Source organism: Oncorhynchus mykiss, chromosome 4 (assembly GCF_057628025.1).
Source record: "Oncorhynchus mykiss isolate SJ-2025 chromosome 4, ASM5762802v1, whole genome shotgun sequence".
NCBI classification, from domain to species: Eukaryota; Metazoa; Chordata; class Actinopteri; order Salmoniformes; family Salmonidae; genus Oncorhynchus; species Oncorhynchus mykiss.
This window is the reverse complement of record NC_143025.1, coordinates 13,935,177-13,959,771: the sequence shown is the minus strand read 5'-3', so window position 1 is coordinate 13,959,771 and position 24,595 is coordinate 13,935,177. Positions and strand designations below refer to the sequence as shown.

General features: G+C 42.9%; 2 protein-coding genes across 5 annotated transcripts in view; one reads left to right on the top strand and one right to left on the bottom strand.

The window, feature by feature from the left end:
- LOC110521331 (glutamate metabotropic receptor 8b) overlaps positions 1-10,682 on the bottom strand; it is a 189,263-nt gene extending 178,581 nt beyond the window's left edge. Inside the window, exons 1-2 of the mRNA XM_021598822.3 lie at positions 10,560-10,682; positions 3,285-4,139 (exon numbers count right to left, since the gene is read on the bottom strand). Of these exons, the coding sequence (XP_021454497.1) occupies positions 3,285-3,818 (534 nt within the window). The 5' untranslated portion in view covers positions 3,819-4,139; positions 10,560-10,682. The remainder of the gene's footprint in view (positions 1-3,284; positions 4,140-10,559) is intronic.
- LOC110521330 (acyl-coenzyme A thioesterase 1) overlaps positions 1-18,481 on the top strand; it is a 118,836-nt gene extending 100,355 nt beyond the window's left edge. The window contains exons 1-11 of one of the 4 annotated variants that reach the window (XM_021598819.3): positions 13,024-13,230; positions 13,329-13,615; positions 13,925-14,024; positions 14,121-14,311; positions 14,525-14,688; positions 15,195-15,314; positions 15,547-15,635; positions 15,739-15,832; positions 16,133-16,213; positions 17,627-17,768; positions 18,036-18,481. In XM_021598819.3, coding sequence (XP_021454494.1) covers positions 13,420-13,615; positions 13,925-14,024; positions 14,121-14,311; positions 14,525-14,688; positions 15,195-15,314; positions 15,547-15,635; positions 15,739-15,832; positions 16,133-16,213; positions 17,627-17,768; positions 18,036-18,166 — 1,308 coding nt within the window. In that variant the 5' untranslated portion in view covers positions 13,024-13,230; positions 13,329-13,419 and the 3' untranslated portion in view covers positions 18,167-18,481. Of the gene's footprint in view, positions 1-13,023; positions 13,231-13,328; positions 13,616-13,924; positions 14,025-14,120; positions 14,312-14,524; positions 14,689-15,194; positions 15,315-15,546; positions 15,636-15,738; positions 15,833-16,132; positions 16,214-17,626; positions 17,769-18,035 lie in introns of those variants that run through there. The other 3 variants (XM_021598818.3, XM_021598820.3, XM_090233431.1) reach the window with 3 other exon arrangements.
- Positions 18,482-24,595: the final 6,114 nt, after the last annotated feature.

The following is a 24,595-nucleotide window of genomic DNA, read 5'->3' as shown; positions in this document are numbered from 1 at the left end:
GTGTCTTATATGGTGAGCTACCGAGTGGCTAGGACAGGCAAGAAGTGTCTTATATGGTGAGCTACCGAGTGGCTAGGACAGGCTAGAAGTGTCTTATATGGTGAGCTACCGAGTGGCTAGGGCAGGCTAGAAGTGTCTTATATGGTGAGCTACCGAGTGGCTAGGACAGGCAAGCCCATACTATTGTGGAGGACCTAATTATTCCTCTTGCCGCGGATATGGCTGGGACAATGCTGAGGGAAAGGCCCAAACAACTATACAGACAATGACTTCTATACAAACAACACTGTTTCACAAAGCATCAGTGACATGGCAGGAGATGTTTTGAAACAATTACTGCTTCGCATACAAGCCAGTAAATTCTATGCGTTACAGCTGGATGAGTCAACAGACGTGGCGGGCCTGGCACCGCTCCTGGTAAATGTCTGTTATGTTTATGGGGGGTCAATTAAGGAAGACATCCTATTCTGAAAACCACTGGAAACCAGGACAATATTTTTAGAGTACTTGGACAGCTTTGTGACATGAAATGGACTTCGGTGGTCAAGATGTGTTGGTATCTGTACTGATGGCCAAAAGCCATTACAGGGATAAATAGTGGAGTGGTAACGTGCGTGCAAGCAGTTGTTCCTGACGCCACTTGAGTCACACTGCAGCATCCACCGAGAGGCTCTTGGGTCCACTGCAGCATCCACCGAGAGGCTCTTGGGTCCACTGCAGCATCCACCGAGAGGCTCTTGGGTCCACTGCAGCATCCACCGAGAGGCTCTTGGGTCCACTGCAGCATCCATCGAGAGGCTCTTGGGTCCACTGCAGCATCCACCGAGAGGCTCTTGGGTCCACTGCAGCATCCACCGAGAGGCTCTTGCTGCATTAGGAATCACTTACAGCTTGAAAGACGTTTTGGACACTACCGTGAAAATGGTTAACTTTGTTAAAGCAAGGCCCCTGAACTCTCGTGTATTTTCTGCACTATGCCATGATATGGGCAGCAACCATGTAACGCTTTTACAACAGACAGAAGTGCTCTGGTTATCAAGGGGCAAAGTATTGACACGTTTTTTAAAATTGAGAGACAAGCTTAAAGTTTTCTTTACTGACCATAATTTTCACTTGTCTGACCGCTTGCATGATGACGAGTTTCTCACACAACTGGCCAATCTGGGGATGTTTTTTCTCTGAATGATCTGAATCTAGGATTACAGGGACTCTCCGCAACTATATTCAATGTGCGGGACAAAATTGAGGCTATGACTAAGAAGTTGGAGCTCCTCTCTGTCTGCATTAACTGACAACACACAGGTCTTTCCATCATTGCATGCTTTTTTGTGTGCAAATGAACTCAAGCTTACGGACAATGTCAAATGTGATATAGCGAAGCACCTGAGTGAGTTGGGTGCGCAATTACACAGGTACTTTCTCGAAACGTATGACACAAACAACTGGATTCGTTGTCCCTTTCATGCCCTGCCTCCAGTCCACTTACTGATATCTGAACAAGAGAGCCTCATCGAAATTGCAACAAGTGGCTCTGTGAAAATTGAATTTAATCAGAAGCCACTGCTAGATTTGTGAATTGGGCTGCGCTCAGAGTATCCTGCTTTGGCAAATCATGCTGTTAAGACACTGATGCCCTTTGTAACCAGGCACCTATGTGAGAGTGGATTCTCGGCCCTCACTAGCATGAAAACTATATACAGGCACAGACTGTGTGGAAAATTATTTAAGACTGAGACTCTCTCCAACCCATCATTGCAGAGTTATGAGAATCCTTTCAAGCACATAAAGAGCAAAATTCTTGATTATTAATATTATTTGTGCCCTGGTCCTATAAGAGCTCTTTGTCACTTCCCACGAGCCAGGTTGTGACACAAACTCACACTTGTTCTTATGTTTATTAAATGTATTGTATGGGGTGTATGTGTGGCAGGCTTACAATGATGACAAAAACAACATTTGAGAATGCGCTGACCCTGGTGCTAGAGGGGCACGCAGCTGGATGTTGAATGTTTGAAGGGGTACGGAACTATAAAAGTTTGGGAACCACTGGTTTACATGATCCACTTTGTTAAGGCATAACCTCTGTATGTAGCCTTCTTCTTCCCCGTTCTGACCTCTGATGCTACCTGCTTCTTCAAGCTATTCCATCTTAATTAATCTGACAAGTCATTGCTCATGCCACCGCTTTAGGCCGAAGATTCAACTTCATTCAATATTTCCCGGTCCGGGGTCATTCTCCACTGTCACCTTTTCTCCTCAAGCAGAATAGTGAATATTTATTTAGTCGGTGATGACTATGAAAAGGACAATGGCTGTATTAGATTAATGCAACATATCAATGCATGTCTATCTAATTTCAAACCTTCTATTTTTAGCTCCAGAACAGTTGCTTTCTCTATTACTAAGAAGGGAGACAAAAATATCAAGCTGTTATGAGAGCAATATGCTACAATATCAATATCAGTTCAATCACAGAAACATTGGGAATTTATATACATGGGAACAATATACCTCGTCAGGCTGACACTACATATTCCAACAACAACAACAACAATCTCATTCACCTCTCTCTGGGAACCCAGACTCCATATCATAGTCAGTCGATTCGCATCAATGGTTTGACCTTTTCATGTGTCTACCACTGGTCAGTCGCTGACATTCAGACCTTCTGATTGGAATGCAAGAACCGTTGTAAACTCCTGCTTAAAACCAACCGATAGTTTCTAGCCCTCTGGAGTTAGTCAAATATATTTTAATAACACTGACTATATTCTAATGGGGTGTTGGCTAATTGAGCTTTATCTGCTTCAATAGTGAACCAACCAAGCACACAGCCCATACGTCTCTATGCCAGAGAAAAGGTGTCAACCCATCATTTTGAATTATTTCTAATACCAGCTGATGTAATGTGACAGGATCATGATGCTTGTGTCAAGAAAATCCCTACATTTCTAACAAAAGCCCAGCCACTAGCTTGGAAAAATAATATTTAAATGAAAGCCTTTGCAGAATGTTCTCAAGATGACGCTCCACCACACCACAGCCTATGGAAGTCCCATCTGCATTCTATTGTCAAAGGCAGTGGAACAAAGTCTGCTATGCGAACCAACAGAACCTTGAAGGGAAGACAAAAACACAATACATCTTTGACCTTTTCACAGCCTTTAGGGAAGGCTAGAACTAGATATTAAGCCTGAGTCAAACTTCAGCTTAACTAACATAGAGAACATGGACTATAGAAAAAATCAACATCCCATTTTAAATAGCGGAAACAGAATCCTCACCTTGAAGAGCCGCAGGATGTTGGCCACCATGATAGACACCGAGCTAGCCGCCGCCCCTATGACCCCCACCACCTTGTCCGGCTTGGCGAAGATGGGCGGGTCTCCGTTGGCACAGCGCACATCTGAGCCGTCCCTCTCAATGAGTGCCTGGACGAAAGTCAGCGACTGCTCCAGGGCATAGGTGTCTCTAGAACAGGTGTCCAGGATGCGCGCCCCCAGTGTCACATTAGGGAGCAGCTCTGGGTCCTTGTTGATCAGGTCAATCGCAAACAGCATGGCCTCCAGCCTATGAATGCCCTTCTCCTTCTTCAGCTCCCCGCAGGGCACTCCTCTCTCGCCACGGGAGTGCACAGGGAATAGGCCGCCCAGCATGATGTCACCGTCCAGCCGGATGGAATGGGCGTACTCCTGTAGAGGCAGCTGGGGGTCTGGGGGCTTCTGAGTGGCAGAGGCCAACAGCCAGTAGCATTTGGTGGTCAGCAGGAAGAGGAAGCTGTGAAGGAAGAGGGAGGGGTGTTTGGACTCCCTGGCCATGGTGGTAGCAGTACGGGAGATAGTGGGTCAGGGGAGGTGGTGTAGTACTGGGAGCTCAGAGCAGCAGGCAGCTGGTGGGGTGTGGTGGGGACACAGGGTTGGGCGTACCGTGTGTGACCCTCCTCTCTAGATCAGGGCAGGGTTAGGGAGGGCTACCTCTGGTTTCGAAGAGCTGCTGATGCATGTACCTGGCATCCCTGGGAAAGGGGTGTTGTTTGATCGAGATAAGAAGGCTGGAGAGAAGAGAGGCTGAATTTCTCACACTGACTGGACAGTGGGGATCTCGTTCCACAATCCTGGGTGTCTCATGCTCAAAAGACCCTGTTTGTGATGTGTGAGACAAAGAGGGAAAACAATCCATATGTTACACACTAGGGTTCAGCTCTCTAATAGACACAGGCACACATCAATATAGGTAGGTCACACGCCCACATTCACATATGCTATTTCTCTCTTCTCTCTCTTTATCAAACACATAGGTGCACACACTAAAACCATCCAATTAAAATCTGGACCTTGCTTTTTCATTGTTTCCCTCTTATCAGGGACTGATTTAGACCTGGGACACCAGGTGGGTGCAATTAATTATCAGGTAGAACAGAAAACAAGAAGTACTCAGAACCTCCAGCGAAGGATTTTAATCAGTGGTGGAAAAAGTGCCCAATTGTCATACTTGAGTAGAAGTAAAGATACTTTAAAAGAAAATGACTCGGGTAAAAGTGAAAGTCACCCAGAAAAATAGTACTTGAGTAAAAGTCAAAAAGTATTTGGTTTTAAATACACTTAAGTATCAAAAGTAAATGTAATCGCTAAAATATAAAGTATCAAAAGTAAAAGCATAAATCATTTCAAATTCCTTATATTAAGCAAACAAGACAGCACGATATTCTTTAATTTATGGATAGCCAGGGCACACTCCAACACTCAGGCGTCCTTCACAAACGAAGCATTTGTGTTTAGTGAGTCTTCCAGATCAGAGAAAGTAAGGATGACCGGGGATGTTCTCTTGATAAGTGCATGAATTAGACAATTTTCCTGTCCTGCTAAACATTCAAAATGTAACTAGTACTTTTGGGTGTCAAGGAAAATATATGGAGTAAAAAGTACATTATTTTCTTTAGGAATGTAGTGGAGTAAAAGTTGTCTAAAATATAAATATTAAAGTAAAGTACACCCCTGATTTGAATACCTTTTCACTGAAGCATGCATCCATGCACACGCAAGCAAGCAAGCACACACACAGACACACACACACAGACACACACACACACACACACAAAGTGAGAGAGTATAAGGACAGACACAACAAACATCCACATCACACAGCAGGGAATCTCCCTTTGAAAACTAGGAAATCTTCAAACATTGGCACTGTCACATCTGCATAAACTCTGTCTACAAAGATGAGAATGTGCTTGATAAAAACATCAAATAATTGTATTATCATGTAATAAGCTATTGCATTTGCAATGAGACTAATCCTTACCCTGATGTGAATTTAAATTACTGTGATATGTTTATTAGCATAATGCAAAGTTATACAGGAAGCTACATCAAAATGGACACAGCAGCATACCCTAGCCTAGAGCCTTACAGATGGTGTCGCACAATAAATAGCATCGACAATGACAGAAACAGTGTTTGTGTATATGTGTGTTTATGTTAACATGTGCTGGTTGCCTGCTGGGAAAATTAAAACATGCAGCTCTTTTCTTCCTGTCTACAGCTTTAGTTGCATTAGCTCTGCCAGTTTACCTTTAGTTTACTGTTAGTTTACTGTTAGTTTACTGTTAGCATTCATTTTCCATCTGAGAGGAAATACAGGACTTGTTGTTCCAGAACGAAGAGAGGGGCTTACTGACTTTTCTTTCACTATTGAGAGACATAACTCATTATCCACTCTTATTCACAACTAGGACCACTTTTTTGGTACAAATTACATAAATTCTCTTCAGAGTGCCCTCGTGATTAGGACAGAACATTTTTTTGTTTTGAGCCTGATCAATCGAGGCATTACCAAAAAAAACGGCAGTAAAAGTGCATTAACTGTGGTATTTTGGACACAGTAATTGCAGAATAACTGCAGCGTACTGCAGTTGAACTAAAGTTATACCGCACTGTAACTGCAGTTGCACTGCAAAATTACTGTATAAAAAAAAAACATTCTTATTGTAGACACAGTATTTGCAGCATACTACAGTTATACTGCACTCTAACTGCAGTCTTTTTTCATCAGGGAGGCTCCATGGACATTACAATTGTGTGGCATAGGTGTTTAACAGCTTTGGCCCTTACACTGCTTGTTCCCATTCTTATCTTTTAACAAGATACCGATTGAAGCGAGTCACTCTCATCCAAAAGTGCACCATGCCAGTGAGAAACAATAACTAGCTGGAGTTTGGAACTGAAGACCAGCATTGTGCACCCCTACATTGATCGATTTACTTACAAAAATAACTCCAGTAATATTTGTTACAGTTATAAAATAATTGATCTATAACTGTTTCAAAGACGCTCTGCACAAATGAAGCATGGCGATAACAACCTCATGTAGCATAGGCCTAAGTAGGCGCACACCACATAGATCCCTGATGAATGAAGCTATTGTTCTATGCTAGTAGCCTACTAATTAATGATGGCTATTCTGACTGAGTATTGAGAAAATTAGGCCTATTTGATTGATCTTTTAATTTTAATTAACCTTTATTTAACTAGGCAAGTCAGTTAAGAACAAATTCTTATTTACAATAGCAGCCTACCAGGGAACAGTGGGTTAACTGCCTTGTTGAGGGGCAGAACGACAGATTTGTACCTTGTCAGCTCGGGGATTCGATCCAGCAACCTTTTGGTTACTGGCTCTAACCACTAGGCTACCTGCTGCCCAAATAAAGACATAGTAGGCTAATACCTACAGGCCTATGTGTAGGCTATTGTAAAGCCATGCAGCATCAACTCATAACCCATTACGTTTTCTTCAACCCAACCATTGGAACCCACTGTACATCGTTATGGTTTAGATGGGTGGTCAGAATGAGTGGCACATGTCATTAAACGTCAGAGTGATGTACAATGTGAAACTGCGCAGACGTATGTTCTTTTACAGCTAAGCTAGATACAGCATTGGCGATGAGGATGGCTGAACTCAGTTTACCCCCACCAGTGCCATTCCTTTCCATGCCTGGAAAGGAATAACTGTCTTGAAAGTTTAAACACTTATCTTGACGCTCTGAACTTTTCTACAATCTCCGACAAGTGGAGGACAACACTGCGCCGTCACTGCCTCGGTGTAGAGGATTTTCAGAGCGCTTGGATGGGCTCCTACATTCAATGCTGCAGTCAGCCTTCTACGAAACCATTTCACCGGGACACCATCGGCCCGGTGAGTCAATTCGAAACTACATGGCTAATCTGAGTGACTTGTCTAGCTTTTGTAACAATGGGGCACTTCAGGACGAGATCCTCGGGGATCAGCTGATAGAGGGGACAGTGAAAAGACAAGGGAGAAACTGCTTTTGGAATCTGACAATTTACAACTTGATGGAGTAATTAAATCAGCACTACAGGTGCATTGGAATGCTCTACTATGCTAACAGACAGCTCTGCAGCATACACTCGGCCCCCAGCCATTCTCACACAGCAGCTTCAGCCCGAGCAGGCACACTATAGCGATTGTGCGTTGCACACGCCCTCCCACATCGATAGCTGCATGGAAACAGACACCGAATAATGCATGCCCGTGCAGCAGGCAAAAAGACAAACAAACCTATGTAGCTGTAGCAACTGTGTGGCTTGCTCTCACAATTCAATGGCTTCAAAGTGCCCAGGCTGTGGAACGATATGGAAGAACTGTTCAAAATACAATCACTTTGCAGAAGTGTGTCATTCTGCCCTTGCTTCTAGCTCCGCCCTCATTCTCCTCTGACTCGCAACATGAACGCACTGAAATCCAAACTGTCTCCATCAATCATGTGTCATTCAAAACATGCAGCTGGGTGAGGTGGGTTTGTCTTTGCTACTGGATACAGGCGCTGCGGTGTCGTTGCTCAACCTTGCCACCTACAACAAGTTCTTCACTCACCAGCCACTCCAACAGTCCTCCACTGCCCTGTGTGGGTACGGTAGCTCCAAGATAGACATTGTAGGCACTCTCCAGGTCCCAGTGCACCATGTCCCCAAGCACCTACCGTCAATCACATTTCACAAAGTGGGGTGCCAAACTCCTGGGGCTCAACCTCTTCACAGGCTTGGGGTTCACACTGAGAGATGACAGTGGGTCAGCTATCCACCAGGTTACCTGCACATGGCAACAGAACAGGCCAGCTCTGTTTGATGGACTGGGCTGCCTCACAGCCTTTACGCAAAGGCCCTTAGTGAACCCGGACGTGACCCCAGTCATGCAGCCCTGTGGTGCAACCCCTTTGCATTGCGTGATGACGTCACAAAAGATCTCCAGTCACAGTTGGAGGCAGACATCAACGCTGGATTTCAAACGATGTCATTGCAACCAAAAGTTAGGTGGAATCCAGACCTGTGTGTATCCCTGTGCTGTTGTCCCGGATAGTAGTACCCGCTGTGACTGAACAATTTCACGGCTTCAGGGTCTTCATGAAGCTTGACCTGAGTCAGGGTTATATTTAGGTGCCCCTCCACCCAGCCAGCAGAGACCTCACGGCCTTCGTCACACACGCTGGTGTGTTCAGATACACATGCATCCCTGGTGGACTTAGTTCCGCCCCCAGCTGCTTCCAGGTGATGAGCACCATCCTCGCTGGAATATCCAGGGTAGCGGCCTATCTAGACGGCATCGTGATCCACAGCCAAGACCTCCACATCTATGGCCAGCGACTCCACAAAGTATTCCGTGCTCTACTGCAGAACAACCTGACCCTGAATGGCGAAAAGTGCACCTTTACAGCTCCAGTCGTCGAGCTTGTGGGGTTCTGCCCTGTCGGCCAAAGGGGTGGAACGCTTCAACCAAGCACTGAAGAACCGCATCAGGACGCACCTGGTCCAGGGTGCACGTTCCAAACCGCTCCTGAACCAAACACTAGTGCACTACAGGGCATGAAAACACACAGCAACACAGGTCTCACCGGAATCTCTCATGCTCGGTCGTGAGATTGAACTGCCACTGGAAAGACTAGGTGCACACTAGGTGCACACAAGCAAAGCAGGCAGCCACCAGGCACCAAAGAGCAATGAAACGGTGCTTCGACAATGCACACAGGGTGAAGTAACCGATCATCCAAGTGTCAGACAGGTTTCGACGCCTGTCGGTCTCAGTGGTGCAACAAAATGGTCTCATTCTGGACGGACCCCTTGCAGGTCAGTCGACATCTGGGGCTCACCACCTTCATGCTGAGCAATGGATCACGCTGGCACGCCAGCCGCATCAGGAAAGTCCCACTCCTCTCGCATGGGCCAGTATAACACAAAAATACAGGCCAGAGACACACCTGACGAACCTCCTCCTGCACTACCACCTAAGCCTTAGCCTCTGTGGGCTCCCAAGGGCCAGAGCTACAAGCAGTGATGGCTTTAAGATCAGCCTATGCAGCCACTGACTGGAGGACTACCTTTCCTCCTTTAATACTTAGGTTCTGTTAGGTGTCTTAGTCAACCTTCAGGTTAACTGACTGAACTGTCTTGTTTTGGAGAGTCTTTGTTTACCTCTTCCATTTAAAGGTTAATGTTTTTTTGTTAGGCATCACTGGGTTATTGCCCTATGGACATTTTTATAAATGGTACCAGTCCCTGGTTTTAGAAAGGAGGGGGAAATGTTATGTATGGTACAATGTGTGCTGTATGTCATACTGTAAGTTGTTATGGTTTAAGACAGTGTGCTGCTTTACATATGAATGGGTGGTCAGAATTAGTGGCACATGTCATTAACCATCAGAGTGATGTACAATGTGAAACCGTGCAGACATGCCTTCTTCTACAGCTAAGCAAGATACATCCCTCATCAACTACAATATCTATGCACAGAGCATATACTTGGCTTTGAATGAAATAAAGCAACAACTTTGCAACCATGAGTCAAAATGTTAAAACGCTTTAACTTGAGGATTTTACCCACAGGTGACGAGTAAGTAGCCTAGTTCATTTGTGACCTATATTGCAGTGCATTTATAGCCGGCAGTTCTACAAAGCAAATCTCATGCACAATTGCTCTAATTGCAGTAATCTAAATGTAAATAATTGTATCACCCAAGATTTTGATTGCACACTGCATGATTAAGACTCCCCACCAATTTACACTTACGATAAAAGGTGCAATATGCCCAATTAGCATGATTGATGAGAATGTCTCTCTGGGATTTTTTTTATGAGATAGGCTACTTACTCCGTGGTCCATTTTAATTTACTGCGTTCTCCCTTTCAATCGATTTGGACTCAGTTGATGATGACAGATGAAACATGCACAACGCACCGAAAATTCTTATGCCTGTCTAAATTAAATTGATCTTCAATGGATCACTTTCTTGACGATGTTTTTATATATATCTACCAGAAAGCCATGTCAAAAGTAACTCTTGAATTATTTATTTAACAGATCAAATGTGACTTTGTGTGAATGATTGGAAACGTGAGCCCATCAGAAAACTGATACTCAATATCAAGTCTGTAGGCAATTACTAAAGAAAAAGGAAAAAAGAAAAACATCTAAGAACATTAAATACGGAACATGACTCATATCACATTGTTTGAAAAAAAAATCAACAATTAAGTAGGACTTACCCGCCCGTTACTGTGATCTGGTCCCTCGCGGTCTCACTGCCAAACCAAAGCTGCGCAAGCCTGTGCTGTGCTCGTGGTGCTGAAAGAACAGCAGCATCGCGAAGGTGGCGCGAGCGCGACTCCGGGAAAATCTCAATTATATTCTTATTGCGTCCCTTCTCCTCGTCTCCTTCTCCTTCCCATTGGAGGAGAAGGTCAGAGGGGCGAGATCTCTGGCGTTCTCATCCAATGGGTTTTGAGAAGGAGACGAGGCGCGAGGACAGGAGGGAGGACGCGAGGCGAAAGAATTTGAGAACTTCACTCCGTCTCTGTGGAATCACCCAATACTACCACACAGTGGTGGTTGGTTTCCAGGCTACCTAATGATTCTCTGATGTTTGTTAGTTGTTTCTGTAAATAGTGGGCAGTTCATTTTAATTGTATTTTTCAAATCACCATAATCCTACCCATGATCAGTGAAAGACGTGTGCAGGGACTATTTAGGATGAATTTAAATAATTCACGCTCAGAGTGGGCTTGCTTGGTCCAAAACAAGTGCATGGTCGCATGTTCCCTGCCTCAACACGTGCATCTTATTTGGTGTCACAATTTCAAAGTGTAATTTAAAGGAAGCGATACTGTTGGTGCGTCATGGCTAATGATGACAGCCTACAGAAAATGAAGTAGTCTTATATGGCGTAATTTTCAAAGGGCATAACTTTCAAATACTATATATAGGCTTGGATAATATAAGCAATCTAAAAGATGCTTGAGAATTATAGCCTACATGAGAGGTTATTCAGATCATTCAACATTCTTTTGGAGAAATACTAAGAGAAAAACAGAACATATTTATTGCACACACTCTTTCAGACAATGGAAGTGTCTTTTCAAAAGTAGGATAAAATGCCTAAGGCTCTACATTAAACAATATTCCCAGTGGGAAAATGTGCACAGCGGATGTTGAAAAGGGAGTTTTTGTTGAAGACACCGTTGGAAAACACAGTCACATTGCGCCATCTCGTGGACGCAAAATAGCCTAGTCGAGAGTGGCAGAACTTGTCTTGGGAAAAGAGCAACGCCAACCCAACACCTGAAGCAGAAAAATACAATGGGTGTTTTTTTTATTTGATTTATTCCGCATGTCTTCATCATTGGTAGGAAGAAGTTTGGTCCAAAACAGATGTTGGGTACTACATTTTTAAATATTACCTGAATCCTATAAATTAAAATAGCCAATTTGGGTGCAATCAATTAGCTTAGTTTATCAGAGTTCAAATTATATTTCAACAAAATAATGTTTCAGGAATGCTAATAATGTCTGTTACTAACAACAGATACGATTTCAGAACAATCTGAGCTGGTGGGTGTCCAAATCCTCTTTTGTGTGCTTTCAGAGGTGGAACGACCATTTTGCAGTCTGGACTAATCATAACACACACTGATGGCAGAGAACTGCAGTTCCTTAACTGGAACTATTACATCTTATAAACTCCATGGACAGGAGGGAGCTCACTAGTTCTTTCCCTGAGCTGCCAGCCATTGCAGTGTCAGCCTCACCTGCCCCGCAAGCCATCCCAGGGCCTAGCCGTCTGGTGTCTGCCCCACCTGCCTCCCCAGTGCCAGCCCGGCCTGCCAACGCCAGACCACAGAGGCGTGTGTCGGAGAAAATCAAGTGCTTACAGATCAGGTCTGCTATATTACAAGAGCTACTGGACGACAGATGGTAATATTACCCTCTGAGCCGCAGTCCTTCAGTAGCACTGAGGATGTTCCTATGTGGCCAACCTTCAGTCTGCCACCCAGCTAACGTAGGCAGAGATGACAGCTGTCACCCCCTCCCATGCATCACCACAAAAATGGAGGAGGTACACTTGAAGTCAGAAGTTTACATACATTTAGGTTGGAGTCATTAAAACTCGTTTTTCAACCACTCCACACTTTGTGCATGCACTTATAAAAATTACTTGTGTCATGCGCAAAGTAGATGTCCTACCGACTTGCCAAAACTATAGTTTGTTAATTAACAATACATTTGTGGATTGGTTGAAAAATGAGTTTTAATGACACCAACCTAAGTGTATGTAAACTTCTGACTTCAACTGTATATATACTGTTTGGCCAGGGGCAGTCGATGATGCAACAGCAACAGTACATGATATAGCACATTTATTATTTGAAATAAGCTATTACAAATATAACACTGATTGACCAGAGATTAGAGTTCTCCCTCACAGCCTCAGTGAATATCACCTCTGATACCGATAGACAGTGTTACATTTAACCTTCACACAAAAAAAATGCACATGTGAAAACCCACATTCATAATGTTTTCCTCGCAAGGTACTTATTTGATTAAAAAAGCCACATTTTATGACGTTAATACTAGATTTTAGCATATTTCATGAAGAGTGGCAATGACCTGCAGATTAGTTACTCATCCACCTTTTTATGTTTGAATATTTGAGTTAATAATTAAACCCTTAGGTACATGGTATCTACGTTTATGTACTGAGCAAGTTGTTAAAGTAGCTGTTTGGACCGGACAGAATACCACTGTATACCCCTGTATATAGCCTCGTTATTGTTATTCTTGTGTTACTTTTTATTATTTATTTTAGTGTACTTGGTAAATATTTTCTTCTTCTTGAACTGCACTGTTGGTTAAGGGCTTGTAATTAAGCATTTCCCGGTAAAGTCTACACTTGTTGTATTTGGTGCATGTGACGAATAATGTTAAAATTTGATTTGATGTGATATTGACCTAGGCACTCTATTGATGTTTTTAAGCATTGCTCACGGGTCGGATGAGCAGTGACGGTTCACAACTTCAATATACAGGAGACCTACTAAGGTTTTCACAGTTTTTTGTGAAGAAGTCATGTGTCAGATGGATGTGATTCCTGTGTTGACTGTAAAACCATGGAGAGCCCTCTTTGATGAGAAGTTCCATGTGGTTGTGGGGAACTTACCACCAACACAGGAGGTCACACTACATTCTTTACATCAGTCAGAAGACACAGACTACTGGGAGGCGTTTGGGCACTATGTCAGTGACGCTCAGGGAAGGGTCACAGGTGAGAGATATTATTTCCATTTATCTACTTAATTTCCTGTAGCTACTTCGTTTCGCTACTTCATTTTTCTACTTAATTTAGCTACTTCAACAGCAGAAAAACATTTGTAAATGCACTGGAAACTCTTTCATTCATGTAATTTATTTAAAGGAATTACAGTGAAATAACAATATGATGGATTCTGTATACTCAGACTTGTGTCATATTCATCATAAATATATAAAAACCCATCACAAAATGCTTGTTTTTTTGCTACACAAATCACACTTTTCGCCCTGTACTTTCAAGCAACTTTTACGTCATTAATAGTCTTCAAGGATCCAAGTGTAGGGGGGACATATGAGGGTGTTGAGCCCATGGGTCTGATGTGGAGCATGAGACCAATACCTGGCAGTAGACCGGAACTCAGGTAAACATGAGAATGAACATGAGGTTATTCTGACACTCAGGCCAACGCTAAAGTGGTTGGTAGTTTTGGAATACAAATTGTTTATACCTCTCGTAGGTTGAGGAAGAAGGAGGTCCACACTCCCATGGTGGTGCACATCTCTGTGTACAGGGGACACGTGAGTCAGGGTTTCAGAGAGCAGGTGGCCCTGGCGAGTGTCGTCACAGAGCGCTGGTACATGGCCCCCGGAGTCCGCAGGGTCGACATCACAGAGGGAGGGGTCACAGGTACCCTGTTCCTGCCACCAGGTACACAATGCTCTCAATAACTGAAGGTCACATACATTTTGGTCATTTTTTCTGGGTTCTCTTTAAGACCTGTAGAGGAATAATAAGTCCTAACAAATTTCATTTCGAGTTCTGACATGTTGAGTATATATATATATATATCCACACTTTTGACTGGTTTAAGGCACAGGATAAGTGGCAGAAATAAACAATAATGTTTTTGTCATCCTGAAGGTCCCGGACCCTTCCCTGGAGTTTTAGACATGTGGGGAGGTAGTGGCGGCCTGGTGGAATATCGAGCTGCTCTCTTGGCATCCCATGGCTTTGCTGCCATGGCGCTACTTTACGTCTTCCCAGACCAAAATAAAAATGCTACCATTGGCTACCCTTACTTTGAGGTTTGTGTCTACCGTCTGCACCATTTTCATATACAAATCATGGTTGACGCTCGGCCATTTATGTGTGTGTGTGTGTGTGTGTGTGTGTGTGTGTGTGTGTGTGGGTTTGTGAATGATAAAATGGGAAATGCTCCAAATACATGTACTATGTTTTAAGAAGTTATTTTTAGTCAGTCGGTAAGCTCTTATAAACAATAACTTGATAAACAATACCCGACAAGTGACAGTCTGACAGACAATTCTACATAATGCCTGTGGTGAATGTTTGTTTGCTAGTTTGAATCCTTACCTTACACAATTAGTAACTGATTTAGACCTTTGGAATCAGGTGAGAGGACTCTTTCACCGTCTTTAAATGTGAATACTAACACGCCCACCACTATGCTTTCTCTCTCGTCTGTGGGTCTGGGGGAAAAAAACATCTGCACGTCTTTCTTGATCCATTGTCTTGAGAAAACTTGAATAAATGCCTAAATGAGTATTAGCACGTGCTAATATCTTCTCAGGCTGCATTCAGACTACTGCAGGATCACCCTCTAGTGGCCGCTGACAGAATTGCGCTGCTTGGCCTTTCCCTTGGTGTTACAGTGGTTCTATCCATCACTGCTTACTCAGAAGCTGTCAAGGTAAGTCCCTAAGAAACTCCTGCCCTGTCAGTTTGTTGATTTCCTGAATAAACATACGTGCATGCGCTTTACCCAGACCAAAAATGTCCCCATCATACTCACCATCATTGAGTTGTGTTTAGGAAAATCACATTAATAACAGCGACAAAATGCATTTTTGTTTATCTGTCCCCAGTCAGTAATAAACAATGTATTCATGCTGTTTAATTAAATGTCTGTCTACTCCTTTTAGCCTAGATGTTGTGTGTGCATCAGTGGCAGCCATGCGTGTCGAATTGGAGCCACCCAGTCCGTTGAGGAAACATCTCAGGGTATACACAAGTGAGTCAATAGCTTATGTTTACTTGTGTTTGTCTGTTTATAAAGTAGTCTAATAATTTTCAAGGAGAAAATCAGTATTATACTTTTGGTCATGCGTTTTCAGAAAATATGCAAAGGCCCGTACTGATGAGGAGAATCGCATCATCTGGAGGGACGTTCTTTTACCTATTCCAGAAAATATAGACCTGAAAGTGGAAGTAAGAAATCTGTCATGTTCAGAAAGACCCTTCAGTCCTCTACTCTTGTTTGGATGATTGTAGCGAGGGAAATGTATCCCACACAGGAGGAGAGGATGATAAGGACCTCTAAAAGATTACGCTGGAGAACTCAACCAATACTGGGAACAGTTTCCCACTTTCTCCAGTCCTATCATGATCCTCCAGTATCTCACAAGATTGAGGGCTCAGAAGTATTGTTGTATCTGGCAATATTCAATGTTTCCTAAATGGCTATTAATCTGTTCAGTTCTGCTCCGTTTTGTTTTATTCTGTCCTCAGATGGGGAGGATAACATGTCCTCTGCTGCTGGTTGTTGGACAAGATGATCAGAATTGGGCTGCTGTCGAATCAGCTGATGATGTGAGCTACGTCTTGTTTGCCTATGGAAAACATCATGCTTCATACATGCAGTTTAAAAAACCTCTTAAATGTAATGGCAAAATGTAGATTTCGGACTAAATAGACATACCCAAAGGAACTGCTATTCATGTGTAATTACATTATTCTGACATACAAAACTTGGCATATTTGGAAAGAAGACATCTGGGAAATTATGAGGAAATTAGATAGATAGAAGTAACATAGTTCAGAATAAACAAGATCAAGCACACATAAAATAACCATCTTTCATTGAAAAGCTATACGTAAATGATTGATGCCCAGAGCTGGAAACACATCGGATGGCTTCCACAACATGTGAACAATATCAGATAAAAATGGGACTTATAGACGCAACAACTAGAAATGGGCAGATGTTTTAGTAAGTGGTTTCAGGTGTGGTCATGGGATGCTTCCAAGTGTCCCTAAACCTCTCCAATGTGGCATACGTCTGTAAATGAGATAATTCCAGTGCTATTACATATTTGAAATCCCTAAATTCAATTTTTTCAGTATAACATTTTTTTTTCTACCATATCAACCTCACTCAAACACTGTTTGGGGTACCCACGGGATATTCAAGTGTCCTTTCAACCTCTCTAAAGTGTCCGAATGTGGTAATTGCACTGGATGTGCCCAAAAGTTGTTGTTCACCATAAAAACAAAATGTATACAACACCAACCTCTCTCAAACATTGTGGTGGTGTCTGAGGACATACCGGATATATTGATGCCTACACCGCATAAACAAGCATCATATTTTTGAAGCCAAAGATATAGTTACTCGGTGGACATTTGATGTTGCCATTAAGTCATACATCATCAGATAACATTGGCAGTAGGCTAGATTTGTTCCTAATTTGATATCCCCCCATGTAGCTACAGCTCAAAAACAGACCAAATCTACGCTTACCTTGTAAGATGTTTGATGTTCGGTGAAAACGTTGCGTAAAATAAAAATGTTGACTCTCGGGGCTGGTGATCAATAATGGTAGGTCACAGGCAGACAAATAAGATATCCTCATGATCTGTGGAGTCCCGGCTTTGGGTGTGTATCAACGTTTATGCTTCACAATGCTGACCGGAATGTAGGTAGCAACCATCTTGAAATGAGTTTATCTGCACGGCCTGCCCTTATAAATTTGTATGCCCATATTTGGTAGTAAATCAATCCAAAGATTTGAAGACATCGATCAATAGCCAAGATACTCAGCTTTCTGCAGACACCCTGCTTTTGCAGATAGGGGCTACCGTTCGCATAACAGACTGAATTGAATTAGAAAAATCAAATACGGTCCCCAAATATGGAGACTTTACATGTAAGAGGTTTTAAAGTCAAGATATCAATTGATGAGATTAAGTAATTAGTGCTAAACTCCATAATTTTCTCCTCAGATGAAGCAGATGATGGAGAGAACAGGAAACAGTCACCTGCTGACCACTCTGTCCTACCCTGGAGCTGGTCACCTGATTGAACCTCCATATGGTCCCCACTGCAGGGCGTGCACCTTTGTGTTGCAGCCAGGCCAACAGAGAGGTGCCTTTCCAGAGTCATTCATGCAGACTTTGCTTTTATAGTTCTTGTGCACCTATAGGAGTCCCAATTCATTTGTCTAGTCCCACTGGGCATTGCAACCTTTTGATCTAGCTCACCAGATGAAACTAGTCCACTAATGATCCTACAGGTCTGGGTTTTTCTTATGTTACTGGACCCAATTTTCATATAGGTCTACATTTATACAGTCAGAAGAATACCATGTCTCAAATGTCATAAATCTAAAGCAGTCATTCCAACTTGTTGCAGTGGTCATGCTGTTTGGAGGCCTCACCAAACCTCACGCCGTTGCACAGGAAGACTCATGGGAAAATATTCTAGGTTTTCTGCAAGAGCATCTCTGTCACAGTGTCAAACCCCATGTACAGTCCAGATTGTGAGCATTGTCTTACATCAGATGGTATCACTCCTACGCAAAGCTCGTCCCTCAACCGACCAGTGCAGGCGGAATCATTGCTCTATCTGACATAAGGAAATGGACTGTGAGGTAATTAACAATGGACACCATGCAGATCAAACAAGGAAATAAACAAAGATAACTGTTCCTGCCCAGATGCCTAATGATTACAGAAAACTGTATCAATGGCCTCGCTGTATGATGTAACTTCTGATATGAATGCAATTTGTTTAAGTACGTATTTTTTGGAATGTATTTTTCATTTGAACCATATGGTTTGATTAAAATGTGTTTGGTATTTGGTATTTGGTATTTTATTAGGATCCCCATTGGCTGTTGCAAAAGCAGCAGCTACTCTTCCTGGGGTCCACACAAAATATGAAACATAATATAGAATGACATAATACAGAACATCAATAAACAAGAACAGCTCAAAGACAGAACAACATTTTTTTATTTTCAAAGGCATACGTAGCCTACGTATCAATGCATACACACAAATTACCTCGGTCAAATAGGGGAGAAGTGTTGTGCCATGAGGTGTTGCTTTGTCTGATTTTTGAAACCAGGTTTGCTCTTTATTTCAGCAATATGAGATGGAAGGAAGTTCCATGCAATTAGGGCTCTATTTGTTCTGGATTTGGGGACTGTGAAAAAAAACCTTGTGGTACAGTGGGGCAAAAAAGTATTTAGTCTAATCAAAATCAAATCAAATTTTATTTGTCACATACACATGGTTAGCAGATGTTAATGCGAGTGTAGCGAAACGCTTGTGCTTCTAGTTCCGACAATGCAGTAATAATCAACAAGTAATCTAGCTAACAATTCCAAAACTACTACCATATACACACAAGTGTAAGGGGATAAAGAATATGTACATAAAGATATATGAGTGAGTGAGGGTACAGAGCGGCATAGGCAAGATACAGTAGATGGTATTGAGTGCAGTATATACATATGAGATGAGTATGTAAACAAAGTGGCATAGTTAAAGTGGCTAGTGATACATGTATTACATAAAGATGCAGTAGATGATATAGAGTACAGTATATACATATACAGTGCCTTGCGAAAGTCTTCAGCCCCCTTGAACTTTGCGACCTTTTGCCACATTTCAGGCTTCAATAATAAAGATATAAAACTGTATTTTTTTGTGAAGAATCAACAACAAGTGGAACACAATCATGAAGTGGAACGACATTTATTGGATATTTCAAACTTTTTTAACAAATCAAAAACTGAAAAATTGGGCGTGCAAAATTATTCAGCCCCTTAAGTTAATACTTTGTAGCGCCACCTTTTGCTGCGATTACAGCTGTAAGTCGCTTGGGGTATGTCTCTATCAGTTTTGCATATCGAGAGACTGACATTTTTTCCCATTCCTCCTTGCAAAACAGCTCGAGCTCAGTGAGGTTGGATGGAGAGCATTTGTGAACAGCAGTTTTCAGTTCTTTCCACAGATTCTCGATTGGATTCAGGTCTGGACTTTGACTTGGCCATTCTAACACCTGGATATGTTTATTTTTGAACCATTCCATTGTAGATTTTGCTTTATGTTTTGGATCATTGTCTTGTTGGAAGACAAATCTCCGTCCCAGTCTCAGGTCTTTTGCAGACTCCATCAGGTTTTCTTCCAGAATGGTCCTGTATTTGGCTCCATCCATCTTCCCATCAATTTTAACCATCTTCCCTGTCCCTGCTGAAGAAAAGCAGGCCCAAAGCATGATGCTGCCACCATGTTTGACAGTGGGGATGGTGTGTTCAGCTGTGTTGCTTTTACGCCAAACATAACGTTTTGCATTGTTGCCAGAAAGTTCAATTTTGGTTTCATCTGACCAGAGCACCTTCTTCCACATGTTTGGTGTGTCTCCCAGGTGGCTTGTGGCAAACTTTAAACGACACTTTTTATGGATATCTTTAAGAAATGGCTTTCTTCTTGCCACTCTTCCATAAAGGCCAGATTTGTGCAATATACGACTGATTGTTGTCCTATGGACAGAGTCTCCCACCTCAGCTGTAGATCTCTGCAGTTCATCCAGAGTGATCATGGGCCTCTTGGCTGCATCTCTGATCAGTCTTCTCCTTGTATGAGCTGAAAGTTTAGAGGGACGGCCAGGTCTTGGTAGATTTGTAGTGGTCTGATACTCCTTCCATTTCAATATTATCGCTTGCACAGTGCTCCTTGGGATGTTTAAAGCTTGGGAAATCTTTTTGTATCCAAATCCGGCTTTAAACTTCTTCACAACAGTATCTCGGACCTGCCTGGTGTGTTCCTTGTTCTTCATGATGCTCTCTGCGCTTTTAACGGACCTCTGAGACTATCACAGTGCAGGTGCATTTATACGGAGACTTGATTACACACAGGTGGATTGTATTTATCATCATTAGTCATTTAGGTCAACATTGGATCATTCAGAGATCCTCACTAAACTTCTGGAGAGAGTTTGCTGCACTGAAAGTAAAGGGGCTGAATAATTTTGCACGCCCAATTTTTCAGTTTTTCATTTGTTAAAAAAGTTTGAAATATCCAATAAATGTCGTTCCACTTCATGATTGTGTCCCACTTGTTGTTGATTCTTCACAAAAAAATACAGTTTTATATCTTTATGTTTGAAGCCTGAAATGTGGCAAAAGGTTGCAAAGTTCAAGGGGGCCGAATACTTTCGCAAGGCACTGTACATATGAGATGAATAATGTAGGGTATGTAAACATTATGTTAGGTAGCATTGTTTAAAGTGGCTAGTGATATATTTTACATCATTTCCCATCAATTCCCATTATTAAAGTGGCTGGAGTTGAGTCAGTGTGTTGGCAGCAGCCACTCAATGTTAGTGGTGGCTGTTTAACAGTCTGATGGCCTTGAGATAGAAGCTGTTTTTCAGTCTCTCGGTCCCAGCTATGATGCACCTGTACTGACCTCGCCTTCTGGATGATAGCGGGGTGAACAGGCAGTGGTTCGGGTGGTTGTTGTCCTTGATGATCTTTATGGCCTTCCTGTGACATCGGGTGGTGTAGGTGTCCTGGAGGGCAGGTAGTTTGCCCCCGGTGATGCGTTGTGCAGACCTCACTACCCTCTGGAGAGCCTTACGGTTGTGGGCGGAGCAGTTGCCGTACCAGGCGGTGATACAGCCCGACAGGATGCTCTCGATTGTGCATCTGTAGAGGTTTGTGAGTGCTTTTGGTGACAAGCCGAATTTCTTCAGCCTCCTGAGGTTGAAGAGGCGCTGCTGCGCCTTCTTCACGATGCTGTCTGTGTGGGTGGACCAATTCAGTTTGTCTGTGATGTGTACGCCGAGGAACTTAAAACTTACTACCCTCTCAGCCACCAATTGTGCAAGTTCTCCCACTTAAAAAGATGAGAGAGGCCTGTAATTTTCATCATAGGTACACTTCACCTATGACAGACAAAATGAGGAAAAAAATCCAGAAAATCACATTGTAGGATTTTTAATGAATTTATTTGCAAATTATGGTGGAAAATAAGTATTTAGTAACCTACAAACAAGCAAGATTTCTGGCTCTCACAGACCTGTAACAACTTCTTTAAGAGTCTCCTCTGTCCTCCACTCGTTACCTGTATTAATGGCACCTGTTTGAACTTGTTATCAGTATAAAAGACACATGTCCACAACCTCAAACAGTCACAATCCAAACTTCACTATGGCCCTGACCTTAGTATTCTTTGTTATCTTTATTATTTTGGTTAGGTCAGGGTGTGACATGGGTGATATGTGTGTTTTTGTCTCATTCTATCTAGGGTGTTTGTACTGTCTAGGGGTTTTGTAGATTTATGGGGTTGTTTCCATCTAGGTGTTTATGTAGGTCTATGGTTGCCTAGATTGGTTCTCAATTAGAGGCAGGTGTTTATCGTTGACTCTGATTGGGAACCATATTTAGGCAGCCATCCTCTTTGGGTATTTTGTGGGTTATTGTCTATGTTATGTTGCATGTTTGCACATTGTTTATATAGCGGTCACGGTTGTCTTTTTGTTTAAGTGTTCTTATTGTTCTTCATTCAATAAAGAAGAATGTATTCACACCACGCTGCGTTTTGGTCCCCTTCAAAATCAAATCAAATCAAATTTACTAATATAGCCCTTCGTACATCAGCTGATATGTCAAAGTGCTGTACAGAAACCCAGCCTAAAACCCCAAACAGCAAGCAATGCAGGTGTAGAAGCACGATGGCTAGGAAAAACTCCCTAGAAAGGCCAAAACCTAGGAAGAAACCTAGAGAGGAACCAGGCTATGTGGGGTGGCCAGTCCTCTTCTGGCTGTGCCGGGTGGAGATTATAACAGAACATGGCCAAGATGTTCAAATGTTCATAAATGACCAGCATGGTCAAATAATAATAATCACAGGCAGAACAGTTGAAACTGGAGCAGCAGCATGGCTAGGTGGACTGGGGATAGCAAGGAGTCATCATGTCAGGTAGTCCTGAGGCATGGTCCTAGGGCTCAGGTCCTCCGAGAGAGAGAAAGAAAGAAAGAGAGAATTAGAGAGAGCATACTTAAATTCACACAGAACACCGGATAGGACAGGAGAAGTACTCCAGATATAACAAACTGACCCTAGCCCCCCGACACAAACTACTGCAGCATAAATACTGGAGGCTGAGACAGGAGGGGTCAGGAGACACTGTGGCCCCAGCCGGTGACACCCCCGGACAGGGCCAAACAGGAAGGATATAACCTCACCCACTTTGCCAAAACACAGCCCCCACACCACTAGAAAAATATCTTCAACCATCAACTTACCATCCTGAGACAAGGCCGAGTATAGCCCACAAAGATCTCCGCCACGGCACAACCCAAGGGGGGGCGCCAACCCAGACAGGAAGATCACATCAGTGACTCAACCCACTCAAGTGACGCACCCCTCCTAGGGACGGTATGAAAGAGCCCTAACTCAGCCCAGTGACTCAGCCCCTGTAATAGGGTTAGAGGCAGAGAATCCCAGTGGAAAGAGGGGAAACTGCCAGGCAGAGACAGCAAGGGAGGTTCGTTGCTCCAGAGCCTTTCCGTTCACCTTCACACTCCTGGGCCAGACTACACTCAATCATATTACCCACTGAAGAGATGAGTCTTCAGTAAAGACTTAAAGGTTGAGACCGAGTTTGTGTCTTTCACATGGGTAGGCAGACCATTCCATAAAAATGGAGCTCTTGCTTAGAAATTCTAGGGACAATTAGGAGGCCTGTGTCTTGTGACCGTAGCGTACGTGTAGGTATGTATGGCAGGACCAAATCAGAGAGATAGGTAGGAGCAAGCCCATGTAATGCTTTGTAGGTTAGCAGTAAAACCTAAAATCAGCCCTTGCCTTGACAGGAAGCCAGTGTAGGGAGGCTAGCACTGGAGTAATATGATCGATTTTTTTGGTTCTAGTCAGGATTCTAGCAGCCGTATTTAGCACTAACTGAAGTTTATTTAGTGCTTTAGCCGGGTAGCCGGAAAGTAGAGCATTGCAGTAGTCTAACCTAGAAGTGACAAAAGCATGGATACATTTTTCTGCATCATTTTTGGACAGAAAGTTTCTGATTTTTGCAATGTTACGTAGATGGAAAAAAGCTGTCCTTGAAACAGTCTTGATATGTTCTTCAAAAGAGAGATCAGGGTCCAGAGTAACGCCGGGGTCCTTCACAGTTTTATTTGAGACGACTGTACAACCATTAAGATTGATTGCCAGATTCAACAGAAGATCTCTTTGTTTCTTGGGTCCTAGAACAAGCATCTCTGTTTTGTCCGAGTTTAAAAGTAGAAAGTTTGCAGCCATCCACTTCCTTATGTCTGAAACACATGCTTCTAGCGAGGGCAATTTTGGGGCTTCACCATGTTTCATTGAAATGTACAGCTGTGTGTCATCTGCATAGCAGTGAAAGTTAACATTATGTTTTCGAATGACATCCCCAAGAGGTAAAATATATAGTGAAAACAATAGTGGTCCTAAAACGGAACCTTGAGGAACACCAAAATTTACAGTTGATTTGTCAGAGGACAAACCATTCACAGAGACAAACTGATATCTTTCCAACAGATAAGATCTAAACCAGGCCAGAACTTGTCCGTGTAGACCAATTTGGGTTTCCAATCTTTCCAAAAGAATGTGGTGATCGATGGTATCAAAAGCAGCACTAAGGTCTAGGAGCACGAGGATAGATGCAGAGCCTCGGTCTGATGCCATTAAAAGGTAATTTACCACCTTCACAAGTGCAGTCTCAGTGCTATGATGGGGTCTAAAACCAGACTGAAGCATTTCGTATACATTGTTTGTCTTCAGGAAGGCAGTGAGTTGCTGCCTCATGCAACGATCGTAACAGATATGACAGATAGGAGTGGCTATAGAGTCAGCTACCATCTTCAGTAGCTTTCCATCTCAGTTGTCAATGCCAGGAGGTTTTTCATTATTGATCGA